A 14,645-nucleotide genomic window follows, 5' to 3' on the forward strand; every position below is an offset into this window, starting at 1 on the left:
CTGGATCCATTTTTGAGTTATTGTCTTTAATTTCTTTTCTTTTCTGAAAGCAATATTTTGCTGTATATAGGATTCAGTATTAACAGTTCTTTTCTTTGAGCAGTTGAAAATTATTTTGTTACTTCCTTCTGGCTTTATGGTTTCTAATAAGAATTTTCTGCCCTTGAAGTATATTCTGTAGGTTAAATTTTCTTTCTCTTTCTTACTGCTGTCAATACTTCTTGCTATATTTGGTTTTAAGAAATTTAAATCTGCTGTGTCTTTTCAAAATTTTCTTTGAATTTATCTTATATTTTACTCAAAAGTCTTGCTTCTCCCAATTTTGTCAGATTTTCAGTTATTATATCTTTTAGTATTTTTCAGTTCTTTATATTTTTCTCCTTGAACTCTGATGACATAAATTTTATATAATTCTTGTCATATCACAGAAGGCTGATGGTCATTTCTTTTATTTAAAAAATTATTCCTAGCATATGTTCTTTTTCATTGATCTTTTATGTAGTTCAGATTTTTTTCTTGTGATCCTTGCCCTTTTTCCATCAATTCCAAGACATTTTTCATTCCACTTATTGTGTCTCTAATGTTCTAAAGCCTCCATTTGCTTCCTTTTTATGTCTTCTATTTGTTTTCTAAGGATTCTATGTCATTGCTCACATTTTCTATACTTTCATTTTACACATGCTAAGTGGTGCTTACTAAACCAGCTTTATTCATATTACTTAACATTATTCACTAGATAAAATTAAACTCACTATCACATTAATTTTAATATTTTAATATTTTAATTTCAGTGGCATTTTCATGCACTATACTAGTATAGTATAGTACAATACTACTGTACTATACTACTATACTATACTACTATACTATACTAGTATAGTGAAGTATTTTTCTTTTATTTCTTAATTGCATTTTATTGTCAGGGTGATATATAGATGGGTTACAGTTCAGGTAGTGGGTACATTAATTCTTCAACATTGTTACCCCTTCCCATATTTTTCTCCCAATTTGCATTTTTTCCACCCCTCCTAATCATCTTGTTTTTCCCCTTTCCTTTCCTATTTCAAACAGACAAATAAATGTATATACAATATACCAGGTACCAAATTCAAATAAAGCAACAACATGAGATAAACCATGAGGGGAGAAAAAAAAGAGAAAAGAAATAACTTCACATAGTATATTAAGACCAACAATCACAAAGATAAGACTCTTGTTTCCATATCTTGGAGTTCATTTCTCTTAGCCTCAACCTATATGGCCATATGCACATAAACTTTTGCAATATTGTGGTCTTCTGCTAGGAGAATTCTACATGTATACTAATTACTACAAATGAGGGAAATAATGGAGCCTATGAGTCTTTCTATTTCCTTAAAAATGGGATGATGCAATTCTTTCTGACGGCAGCATAGAATTCCACTGAGTATAAATACCACAACTTCTTGATCCATTTATTTACTTACAGGCTTCTGGGGTGGTTCCATGTCTTAGTTATGGTAAATAATGTTGCAGTGGGCATGGTTGCACTAGTAGCTTTAGTATGTCCTTATTTAGGGACAATTATGAAAATGCTGAGGAGTCAGCTGGATCATAAGGGAGTTCTGTGCTTTAGTCTTTAGAAAAATCACCATACTCTTTTCCAGAGTAGATGAATAAGTTTAGAATCCCACCAACAGCACAATATCAATCATGTCTAGCCACATACCTGCCAGCATCTGTTTTTAGATTTCTAGATAATGGTCATTCTAACTGGAATATGGTAGAATCTTAAAGTTCTTTTGTTTCACACTTATTTTATGGCCGGAGATGTTGAGCCCCCGGAATACCTAGCTAGAACAATAAAAGGAAAGAATCAAACATAACAGGGATCCAAACAGGGAAAGATAAAGTAAAACTTTCTCTCTTTGTGGATGACATGACTCTGTATTTAAAGAACCTTACAGACTCCAACCCCAAGTTACTCAATGTGAGTCAAAACTTGGGCAAAGTAGCAAGGTATAAAATTAACCCTCAAAAATCAGTGGCTGGAGCTGGGGGTTTGGACTAGTGATAGAATGCTTGCCTAACACGCAAGAAGACCTGGGTTAAATTCCTCAGTACTACATACATATAAAAGGCTAGAAGTGGTACTGTGGCTTAAGTGGTAGAGTGTTACAATTGAGGAAGCCGAAGGACAGTGCTCATGCACTGAGTTGAAGCCCAAGGATTGGCAAAAAAAATTAATGGTTTTCTTGATTTCCCGCCTTCCCTGTCCAATTTCAAATAACCAATTAAGCACATATAAAATAGATCAGATAACAAGGTGAAATATTGTAACAATATGAGATAACCAAGGGATGGCAAAAGAGATGAGAGATAACATAGTACATTAAGGACAACAAGCAGGGAAAGGGTGGGAGGGAAATGGGGATCATGTAATAAGAAAAGGAATCAATGTTTGTGAAGTTATGCACCTTCTATCTGGTGAATATAATGCAACCCTTCTATTAATCACAATAAAAAATTTAAAAAAATCCAAAAATCATCAGGCACATAATTTGTGGGGATAGATTGCTATCATCAAATTCTTATTCAAGAGGAACTAAAGCTTATTTGCATATTACTAGGCACATAATTGGAAATTTGGATAGGCAAGTAAATCACTCCATATTTTGAAAAAAATATCAATGGCTTTCTTGTATGCCACCTAAGAGAAGAACAAGGCTGAAATCAGGAAATTTCTTTTGTAATAGTCCCAGAAAAATACTTAGGAATTAACCAAGGAAGTAAAGGACCTCCATGATGAACACTTTAAAAACCTGAAAAAGGAAGTTAAGGAAGAATAAGGAAGTGGAAAAACCTCCCAGACTCCTGGATTGGAAGAATTAACATCATGAAAATGGCAATCCTGCCAAGGGCTATCTACAAATTCAATGCAATACCCATCAATATCCCAATGTCATTCTTTAAGGAAATGGAATTAGCAATCCAAAATTTCATATGGAATAATAAAAGAGCTTGCATAGCAAAAACAATCCTTATCAGAGAGAATAGCACTGGAGTAATATCAATATCAAGCTTCAGTCTTTATTATGGACTAAAGTTATCAAAACAACTTGGTACTAGCATAAGAACAGCCTGAGGATTAATGAAATAGAACTGAAGAGCCAGAAATTAACCCACAGACCTATGGCCACCTAATCTTCGAAAAGATAACCAAAAAAATAAGATGGAAGAAATACAGCCTCTTTAATAAATGGTGTTGGCAGAATTGGTTAAGTACCTGTAGAAAACTTAAGTTGGCTTCGTATATGTCACCCTTCACCAGAATTAATTCCAAATGGATCAAAGACCATGAGGTAAAAATCAGATACCCTGAAAACTTTACAGAAAGGAAATACACTTTGCAGGAGATACACTAGGGCTCTTTGACACAGATTGAACTTTATATAGTCTCAGACATACAACACATTAAAGAAAGTTTGGACAAATGGGACTGAACTAAATTGCAGGGCTTCTGTATGGCAAAGAATGTAGCTAGCAAGTTAAATAGAAAGCCCACAGGGTGGGAGAAGATCTTCATTAACCATACAATAGATGAGGGCCTCATATCTAAAATATACCTACAGCTCAAATAGTTGAATCTCTCAAAAACAAATCCTCAAAGAAACAACCATCCCATTAAAAAATGGGCTAAAGACTTAAAGACTTCTTTGAAGAGGAATTAAGAATGGCCTATAGACATATGAAGAAATGCTCCACATCTCTGACCATATAAATGAATTATTTTTCTACTGACGTTAGAAGCTAGTTATAGTGTTTAAAGATTGAGTTCTGTCTTGTTAAGACAAGACATTGTAGATGAGCTCACATTGAAATTCAGTGCTAATCTGAGTTCACCACTGTCTCCTGATATCCTTTCTCATTATTTAGAGTTGTTACCTGCCCACCACCACTTTTCCAAGTAAATATGCAAAAGTGTTCAAGTCCCGATCAACAACAAATTGTGGACAGATAATTAACAAGATAGGAAAAATTGGAAAACCTTAATCTGTCTAAAAGGGCTTGCATTTTGAGATATTTGAGGATTTCTGTAATCAAAATACAATGTTAAATTAAAAATGTATATTATGTATATTTTTAAGAAAATAAATCCCTGTTAGTGTATTTCCATCAATTATAACATTCAACAATGCTTTTCTCACTAAAGAAGGAATTTAATGTTTTCATTATTATTTTGTTTTTAATAATGCACAGAAAATTCTTGAATTTTCCAAAAATTTCTAAGCTTTGATTAACAGATAAGTTTGTTAAAATGAAATTATTCTATGTAAAAGACAAGGCTGGTTGCAAAAAAGTAATACGGTAAATGGATAGTTTTCAGGGTTAGTTTAGATAAGAGTAAACCTTTTAATGTATAAGCAACTTATATCTCATTAGTAATACTGAAGTGTGACAATGGCTCATGCATCTAATCCTTGTTATTTGAGAAGTAGGGATAGAGAGGATGGGAATTCAAGGCCAGTGCAAACAAAATACTTTATATTTATTTATTTATTTTGCCAGTCCTAGAACCCAGAGCCTGAGTACTGTCCTTGAGCTTTCTCCAGGCTAGCATTCTCTCATTTGAACCACAGCACCATTTGAGTTTTTTTCTATGTATGTGTTACCAACAAAACCCATGTCTTCATGCATAGTAGGCAAGCACTCTACTGCTAGAGCACACTCCTGGACCCCAGACCCAAAGCTTTTCTTATTTTTTCGCTTATTGTATTTTATTATTGGGATAATGTATAGAGGGGTTACAGGCAGGGAATGGGTACTTTAATTTTTAATATAATTTATTAACATTGATTTTACATCATATTTCAAATGTCATGTTTAACAAACAAGTATTCAAGAAGGGAATCTTTATATACAATCACTGGCACTTAGGTTGTAGAACATAAAGTTAAGTTCAGGGTTTGTATGTCATAGATCATATTAATGTATGTAATTGGGTTCAAGCATTACTACTGACATTAATTAATTAAGAAGTTTAGGAATTTATTTTTGCTAGTTTCCATGCTTGAACTCAGGGCCTGAGCACTGTCCTTGAGCTTTCTCAAGGATAGTGCTCTACCACTTGAGACACATCACCACTTCTGGCTTTCTCTATGTATGTGGTACTGAGGAAGCACCCTACCACTAGGCCAAACTCCTGGCCAGGAATTTTTAGATGAATGGTTTTCATTTTTTTTCTGGAATGAATAAGCATTTGCCACTGGAAACTGACTTAAAAGGATAGAAGATTCTGAAATAACCATTGAGACACCAGAGCTCTCTTCTCAGGCCTGTGAATCTATTTATGCTTTATTGTACCTATAGGTCCCAATCAAAGAAAATACCCTGAAAGTGATTTTTTTTGTTTAAATGACTCTATGATGCATACCAATGTTTTGACTAGTCTTAATTGAGTGGATTTTTTGTATTATCTTCTGCTGCAAATATTATGAATTATGAATACAATGATTAGTGTGCAAATTAACTGTAATTCTGTGTCTTGTACTGTATATAATGAAGTAGAAAGAACTTGATCGGCAATTTCAATAATTTATTACCTATTTGTTACTCTCAGTGGGACATGTTCTGCATATTAACTTCATTAAAATAAAAATGTATTCATTTTCTTTTAATCCTCGTGGCATTAAAACATGTTTATGAGACTACTGTTAGTCTTTTATAAAAACATTCATGATATTACCTCTTCAAATCTATTCTAAACATCACCATGAGGTTATGCAGCTACTCTAATAGCATTTGTAATTTAAAAAAACATATTTTCTGCTTTTTTTAGAATATAAATAATTTTGTCACTATCAATAATTGTGATCTACAAATTTCCTTAAATATCTAACTGATCTAACAGGGAAACCTATTTCTAAAACTCCAAATCAGTAGGCCCTAGCTGATTGTTATTTTCATTTCTTTTTTTGTTTTTGTTTTTTTTGTTGTTGTTTTTCTGGTTGTGGGGCTTGAACTCCGGGTCTGGGTGTTGTCCCTGAGCTCTTCAGCTGGAGGCTATTGCCCTACCCCTTGGAGCCACAGCACCATTTCCTGTTTTCTATTGGTTAACTGGAGATAAAAATCTCAGGGTCTTTAGTGCCTGGATAGGCTTTGAACCGTGATCCTCATATCTCAACCCCCTGAGTAGCTAGGGTTACAGGCATGAGCCACCTCGCTCAGCTACGATTATTATTTTTGAAACATTATTAAGTACCAATAAATAATTGCATCATTAAAAGTGCACAATTTTCATTAATAAAAGAATTATTTTGTTTTGAATTGTAGCATCACATTCTTACTACTTCCTTTTCTAATTTTGATTGTCATTTAAATGATACTCATTCTGGAAAAGGGTCAATATGTTCTTAGTGATTCTAATTCATACTTATCTAAAGTGTGTATAAAGACCTACACATATTCTTTAAAGTGTTCTCAAGATTGTCTGATTAGCTGGGCACCAGTGGCCCATCCCAGTAACTGTGGCTACTCAGGAGGTTGAGATGTGAGGATCACGCATCAGACCCAGCCTGTGCCTGAAAGTCCAGGAGAATATTATATCCAATTAGCCAAGAGAAAACCAGAAGCAGTCCTGTGGCTTCAATGGTAGAACAATAGCCCAGGCTCAAGTGTAGGACAGTAGCCTTGAGCTGAAGAGCTCAGGGACAGCCCCCAGGCCCAGAGTTCAAGTCCCACAACCTATGTGTATTTATATTGGTCTGGACTTTGTGAAGGATTACTAATCCTGAAATTAATTTCATATATTATAAGAATGCTTAATCCTTTTATCTTTTCCATGCAAACCTACCATGCATATATTGATGAAAATATAACTAACTCTACATTAGACATTACTTTTAAACTATGATATATTGTTCCTTGGAGATAAATTTCCAGTACTTAAAATATTTACTAACCCTCTTTCCAAAAAAATAAAACTAAAAGGTCTATTTTTATGCTATCTATTTCTCTTTTCCTTTCAGGAGTTGGAATTTTCAAATCTATTTGCCGTTCTCCATTGCATTCATTCATTCTTTGCTGCCAAAGTAGCTTGTTTGGACCCTCTGTTTTTAGGCAACCAGGCGACTGCTTCTGCTGCTACCAGTTCTGCTACTACAAGCAAAGCAAAGTATATGACTTGACATACTGATGTCGACCTTGACACTTACCATGACTAGATAAACAAAGAAATGTATTCATCATTTTACAGCCTGAAGAAATAGCGAGTTCATCCAGTCAACAATGGAGTCAGAAGGAAATTTTAGCAGACAAAGTGGTCATAAGGCATTTCCAGCATGTTTCTATTCTAGAAGGCTTCTGTAAATAAACCAAAAGGGACAAAAGAGCCGATTCTCATTTGGTTAATTTCTACCAGTTCCCTGCTTTCACCAAATTGGAGACAAAAAGAATATATGGTATAAAGAGTATGTAAATAATATAAAAATTGTAAGCTACCTATAAATAAAATACCAATTAAATGGTTATTTCTGTATTTTAGATTATTTTGTATTACCAATGCATATTGGGCCAGATCATGAACTAATGCCCTACCATTGTATTATCACCATAAAGAGGTTTAAAAAAATTGACAAGAGCATGCAAAAAAGCCCACAAAGTTTTAAAAAAAAACTCATGATAGAAGGATGCACTTTAATTTGCTGATGTTAATTTTTTTTTTGTATTCTCATGCTATAATTTTGCACTGGGTCATCAGTTTATCTGATTCGCAACTGCTTTTAAGAATAATACAATGAATATCTTAATTGTGATAAACAAAATATATAATGAACCCTGCCATTGCTGAGATTCAGATGTTTTATAAACTGCCAGTGTTAAAATTCAAAATTATGTCCAAAATGTATTAATTTAATATGAATGACTAAAATATGCACACTTTTCTGTTTTTTCCTCTTCTATCTTTTACGTTAAATAAATTCATATTTACCTAACAAAATTTATTATGGAAATAATTTCATAAATTTTCAGTGGCCCTAAAACTGTTATGCAGAGAAAATATCAACCAATAAGGTATAAGTGTTGTTAACCCCAAACCTCAAGCATTCGAGAACTATTATTGGGATTGTGCACAAAGTTACAAACCCATATGTCTGGTTATGAGTAAAATGCACCTTATTTTATGATTCCTCATGATGATATTTGAAAAATCAAAGTTAAAATATGTATCTTAGCATATTGTGAAGGCAGAGTAAGAAATGCCACGATCTATGAGTATTTTACTTTAAGAATATTAAGAAAATCGAAAAGTTGGAAAGCCTTGGTAACTATTTATGCAATGTGGAAACTTTCCCTGTCATTCATTACAGATTTATTGATGTCTGCTATTAAACAACCAGCTTCTTATTAAGAAGTCAAACAAAAACAAAACATAAAACACACACTTTTTACAACTTAACTCTTTCCAACTAAATCTACCACAATGTTTTCTAACCAAATTGACTGTCTAATAGATATTCAATTATTTTTCCTTGCATTAGAAAAAAAAAGATTCACTGTAAGATTCCCAAAGGAAATAAAATTATTTGTTTGGATGGACACATGTTCACGGTATTGTAAGATGTCAATATCAAACTTTTAATATGTATTGGAAATAATCATTAGTACATTACATTACTAAAACGCATTAAATTAAAATGTGTTACACAACCTGCACGGTGGGTCACGCCTGTTATCCTACCTATTCAGGAGGCTAAAATCTGAGGATCATGGTTCAAAGCCAGCCCCAGCACTAAAGAGTGAGAGACTCTTACCTCCAATTAATCACTAGAAAATGAGAAGTGGGGCTGTAGCCTTGAGCGGAAGAGCTCAGAGACAGTGCCCAGGCCTAGAGTTCAAGACCCATGATCCACCAAAAAAAAAAAAAACAACAGAAAAAAAGTGCGGGGCTGGGAGTTTGGCCTAGTGGTAGAGTGCTTGCCACGCATGCACGAAGGCCTAGGTTTGATTCCTCGGGAATCACATACATAGAAAAAAAAAAGCTGGAAGTGGTGCCGAGGCTCAAGTGGTAGAGCTCTAGCCTTGAGAAAGTCCAAGGACAGAGTTCAGGGCCTGAGCTCAAGCCCAGGACTGGCAAAAAACAAAACAAACCAAAAAAATGTGTTACATAATTGGACTTGCAAAGGGGTTAATTTGGATCTAACATACGTTATCGAAAGGACTTGGGCAATTTGGTTGTTAAAGATTGTTTAATATATTTAATTTTCCTCATAAAATTTTGAACATATAATCAGAATTGAGATAGCAAATTGCTACACTAACCAAGCATAATACTTACAGGAAAGTTTAAGGATTCTGAACCCTAGCAAGTAGTATGGATCTCAAAAGTGAGATCTCAGCATGGCCCAGGCATGTAGGAAGATCACTGAACTCAGGTTCACTGAACTCATATTCAGTGATCTCCTGGCAGGTGCCAAAAAGAAAATCAATAAATAAAACTAAAATTTAAAAATGTTATAAATCATAATTATTATAGTTAATGTCAAATTTTATTTTTAAATATTATAAAGAATACCAAACATTTAATCAAGTAGACATTTTTAGCATAATTTGACAATCTAGCCTGTGCTCAAGTATTTAACAACAGCAATTTGTACAATCGTATATCTATGAATATATGAGATTTTGCCCAAAATGTACTAAAACATGTATACATATATGTATATATGTATAAATATAATAAAATGGTCTTAATTATATTGAGAAAACATTTTTCATATATATAAATTTAATTTACTTTAAATTACATTGCAAATTGTTACTTGAATTAAAAACTATGATAATATCCTTATTGTTATTTTTTATATTATGGATTGAAAAATAAATCAAGCCTCAATTGACATTTAATATGATTACTGGGTAGCCACCAGTCAGGAAAATACACTTCTGATTTTCATACACCTAACAAGTATGACTAAATACATTCTTTAGAGTGTGATGATAAGCCATTGTCATTAATTGTGACTTGGACTACCTGAGAAAGTTTAGAAATGAATAAACATACTCATAGATTTATGTTTCTCATGTAATTTAGTCAGATATAACCTTTTTCCATAAAACTCCTATTTATGTATTGAGTGTAGTTTAACAACAGAATGTTAAATTATAGGTTAACTCCTCCAGTGCCTTGGCATTCGTATGTATGTGTGTATTTTGTGTGTGAATAAGTGTGTGTGTCTGCAATCAATAAATGGTTCATTACAGTGTACACAACGCAAGCTTAAAGGGGCATATTATAAGTAGTTCAGTCAGAAAAGAATTATTTGAACTCAGAATTATTTGAACACTGAAGAACAATAATAATTTATTTTGCCAGATAAAGAATAACAAATCATTTAAACTGCAGTACATTGAAGTGGGGGCATTTTCAATTTGTTTCACTGCAAAATGTATTTATTTCAAAAATGCTTTAAGAGATGATATAAATATAATGCATTCCCCTAGTACTTATCATCTAATCTTATTTTTAAAGGAAGAAGAATTAGCTAGCCATTTTTTACCCATATTTCAGGCATGAATCAGTTTATTGTTTTAAAGATTCACTCATAAAACTGTCATTCTGCAAGAAGAAGAGCAATTGCTTGAAAATAAATGCCAAGCCTGCATTAATGAACAGAGAAATCAGGTCTCCTTTGGGTACATAGGTTTATGGGTGAATATTTCCCTTATCTCCAGTGACGAACCTTATTCATAAACTTTGTCTATGCTGATTGGTCCAATTGAAAAGATGTTTGATTTATGACTGAGGGAAAGTAATAATCCTAACAGTAGTATCAAATTACTTCTTGAAACCAGTGGTGTGGATAAGCTTTAAAATTCCAAGGGCAATCTTGTGCTTAGCTTTTTAAGGTAAGTGTAGATGTTACAATATTAAAATTTAAAAACAAAACTTTTGCTACTATTACTGCTGTATTCATGAGCTTTCCTTCAGGAATCACTTATCTTTACTTATAAAATTGTCATTCCTGATTTATTCTTATTACCTAACACTTAAAAAAGCATCACTTCTTTGCACATTATAATTTAGTTTTGAAGAAAAAATATTATAAATGTTCTATATTTTATACATATTAAATGCAACGAGAATATCAGAAATATGAAATGTAAATATATTTATTTCATTTTAATTGTTTTAGTGAGTGTTTGTAAACTGTAAATTAATATCCTTGAAAAAAACTAGTCATTTGGTTCTTTCATTTCATTAATGTACTACTAATCAAATTGTATCTTTTTTAATGAAGCATATGGGAAAATAAAAACAATTTTTGCTACATGTTTTTAGTGTGTTTTTTTTTCATTCCTGCAGCTTTGATTTATAATCAGCATATGTGTTTAAAACATGATAGTTCATGAAAAGAGAAGGTCTAAACTATTTACCACAGAATATACATGGTTGAGAACATCAATACTCATGAGAATTTTATTTCTGTCCTGTAATAGACCCCAAAGGAAAGACCCTTGAGTAAAAATGCTACCATAAAATTCCTTAAAGAACCAAAAAGTTATAATAGGCCTAGGAGCTGCCCTTGAGCTTCTTTTGCTCAAGGTCAGTGCAAAACTACTTGAGAAACAGTATCACTTTCAGCTTTATTGGATATAAGAGTATCATAGAGATTCCTGCCTTGGCTAACTACAAACCACAATCCTCCAATCTCAGCCTCCTATGTATCTAAGATTACAGGCATGAGCTGACGGAACCAGGCTGAGTTACAACTTCTGAAACAGTAAGCTTGATAGCTTTATAACTGTCCAGTAGAAAGTGAATCTATCCTGAGAAACATGGGCTGAAAGTATGTCATTACCTTGCCATTAGCCACTGAAGAGCAGTTCGCCATATAGTCTTATAGGACAATACCTTTCAGGAGATTGTAGAGCCATGGACAGGGGAGAAAGGACTTTAGTGACTCTCAAAATTCTAGAAATAATTTTTTAAAAATTCTGATACCGAATTTACCCTTATTACTCTATGATGATATTTATTACCTTCTCTTGTCCTTGATTTCACTTTTTTATTTTGAAAGAATCAAATTAACTTTTTTTTGTACATAAAAATTCTTTAATACAGTTCTATAAAACTGCCTGGGGGAAGGGAAGGTGATATCTTTTTTTTATTGATCATTAAGTTATCCAGGGGGCCGGGAGTTTGGCCTAGTGGTAGAGTGTTTGCCTAGCATGCACGAAGACCTGAGTTCGATTTCTCAGTACCACATATATAGAAAAGCTGGAACTGGTGCTGTGGCTCAAGTGGTAGAGCACTAACCTTGAGGAAAGCCCAAGGACAGTGCCCAGGCCCTGAGTTAAGTCCCCAGGACTGGCAAAAAAAAAAAAGAAAGTTATCCAGATAAACAAAACACAGTAAAATGTTTTAAAAAATTAAAGGACATTTTCCAAATTTATAAATGTAAAACAAATTCACAAATTACTCTGAATGCTAAAGTTTATAAACTCTGGCTTAATATCTTTAGCCAGCACTGGTACAGCACTTCAAGGACATAAAATTGGGCTCAAAGAATTCCATTATTGATCCACTCTCCAGGATATAGAAACAAAAGCTATATAATGAATGAGTGTTGTCATTAATATACTATCTTATCTCTCATCTCTTTTGCTATCCCTTGGTTATCTCATATTGTTACAGTATTTCACCTTGTTATCCCATATATTGTATACATACTTATTTGGTTATTTGAAATAGGATAGGGAAGGGGGAAAACAAGTTGAAATCTTTTTTTTTTTTTTGCCAGTTCTGGGCTTGAGCTCAGGGCCTGAGCACAGTCCTTGGACTTTCTCAAGGGTAGAGCTCTACCACTAGAGCCTCAGCACCACTTCCGCTTTTTTCTATGTATGTGGTATCAAGGAATCGAACCCGGGTCTTCGTGTATGCTAGGCAAGCACTTTAACCACTAGGCCAAACTCCCGGCCGGTGGTGGAAATCTTATAATCAAGTTTTAATCCAGCCGTGGGAAAAAGTTTTGTGAAACACTTATCTCCAAATAACTACCAAAAAAGAAAAATAACAAAATAGAAAACCTGAACCAGAAATAAATCTGTGGCCGAAGCAGTAAAAAGTTCAATATCTATTCATAAGTTCTGTATCTATTCATGAAGATGAGTTCCCACAACCCAGGAATATTTAAGAACTTGCTTAAAGAAAGATGTGGTGGCTTACGCCTGTAATCCTAGCTACTCAGGAGGCTTTGGATCCAAGTTCAAAGCCAGCTAGGTCACAAAAGGACCTGAGACTCTTATCTCTAATTAACCTCTAGAAAATGGGAAGTGGGGGTGGTTCAAAGGTAGGGCAGTAGCCTTGAGCTGAAGAGCTAGGGGACAATGCCCAGGCCCAGGGATAGGGTCTTAACTTTGAGCTGAAAAGCTCAAGGACAGTGCCCAGGCCGTGTTCAAGCCACAAGACCCACACACAAAAAAAAAAAAAAAAAAGAAAAAAAGAAAAGAAAAGAAAAAGAAAAAAAAAAAGAAAAATCATGAACTTTCTTAATTTGATTAAGGGCATTGGATAAAATGTCACAGTTGATGAAACACTTGAGGATTAGTAAATTAAGGCAAGATTATTTACTCTCATCAAAATTATTTCTACGTGTGTGTGTGTGTGTGTGTGTGTGTGTGTGTGTGTGTGTGTTTCTTTTGGTCTTGGGGCTTGAACTCAGGGCTTGGGCATTGTTCCTCAGCTCTTCACCTCAAGACTAGCACTCTACCACTTTGAGCTACAGTACCACTTGCAGTTTTCCGGTGGTTAATTGGAGATGAGTATCATGAACTTTCATGCCTGGCCTGGCTTTGAACCATGATCCTCAGATCTCAACCTCCTGAATATCTAGGATTACAGGTAGAAGCCACAAGTGCCCCACATCAAAATTTTTTAGTATTTCCGCACTCTCTACTACTGACCTGTAATCTGTTCCCATCGTTTTCCTATCTCAACTTTTAAATGTGCACTGTCTTATTGTATGGCCATGCTTCTGCCAGAGCAGAATGCATTTGAGGACCTCCATGTTTGTGTATCCATGGTTTGCTCTATTTTATTCTGGGTAATATTCCATTACAGTGTAGTTCAGACTGTCTATTCCTCAGTGGAGGTGTACTTGGCTTGTTTCCAGTTTTAGATAATCACACCCAGTTCTTATAACCCTCAGCATAGAGGCTCTTCTGTGAAGACAGAATCTAATTTGTCATTAAATTCTGAATAGACCTTCATCCTGTGGCAAAGGGCATGTCATATGAGAATCTGCTATGCAGTCTGCCAAAGGAGCTTCGCCATTGTGCTCTTGAGCATGATTGCAAACATTTATGAAGAAGCTACAGGAGACCCTTAGCATCAACTCAGTTTTGCATTATTTTTTTAACGATAGTCTAACAAGAGAACAGACAGAGGTAGGTATCCCATAATGGCCTAAGCTTGCTTTGTTCAAATGACTGAACATTGAGGCTTTTTGCTATGTTTTTTGTCATACAAATATTTTTCCCGGTGAAATATCTCAATATCATATCACTTCAATTGAATCACATTGTTTTCTTATTGTTGAGAAATTTCACAATCTGGATATACGTATTTCATAAGAAGTGTGCATGCATCTCTGCCTAACATTTTC

At 34.1% G+C, this 14,645-nt stretch overlaps 1 protein-coding gene and 1 long non-coding RNA gene across 2 annotated transcripts in view; one reads left to right on the forward strand and one right to left on the reverse strand.

The window, feature by feature from the left end:
- LOC150058697 (uncharacterized) overlaps positions 1-7,281 on the reverse strand; it is a 66,488-nt gene extending 59,207 nt beyond the window's left edge. The window contains exon 1 of the long non-coding RNA XR_016536647.1: positions 7,194-7,281. This is a non-coding gene — a long non-coding RNA (uncharacterized LOC150058697). The remainder of the gene's footprint in view (positions 1-7,193) is intronic.
- Sntg1 (syntrophin gamma 1) overlaps positions 1-9,615 on the forward strand; it is a 774,750-nt gene extending 765,135 nt beyond the window's left edge. Inside the window, exon 19 of the mRNA XM_090338807.1 lies at positions 7,008-9,615. Coding sequence (XP_090194933.1) covers positions 7,008-7,166 — 159 coding nt within the window. The 3' untranslated portion in view covers positions 7,167-9,615. The remainder of the gene's footprint in view (positions 1-7,007) is intronic.
- Positions 9,616-14,645: the final 5,030 nt, after the last annotated feature.

The sequence above is a fragment of the Megascapheus bottae genome, chromosome 9, assembly GCF_031878675.1.
Source record: "Megascapheus bottae isolate mThoBot1 chromosome 9, mThoBot2.hap1, whole genome shotgun sequence".
NCBI lineage: Eukaryota > Metazoa > Chordata > Mammalia > Rodentia > Geomyidae > Megascapheus > Megascapheus bottae.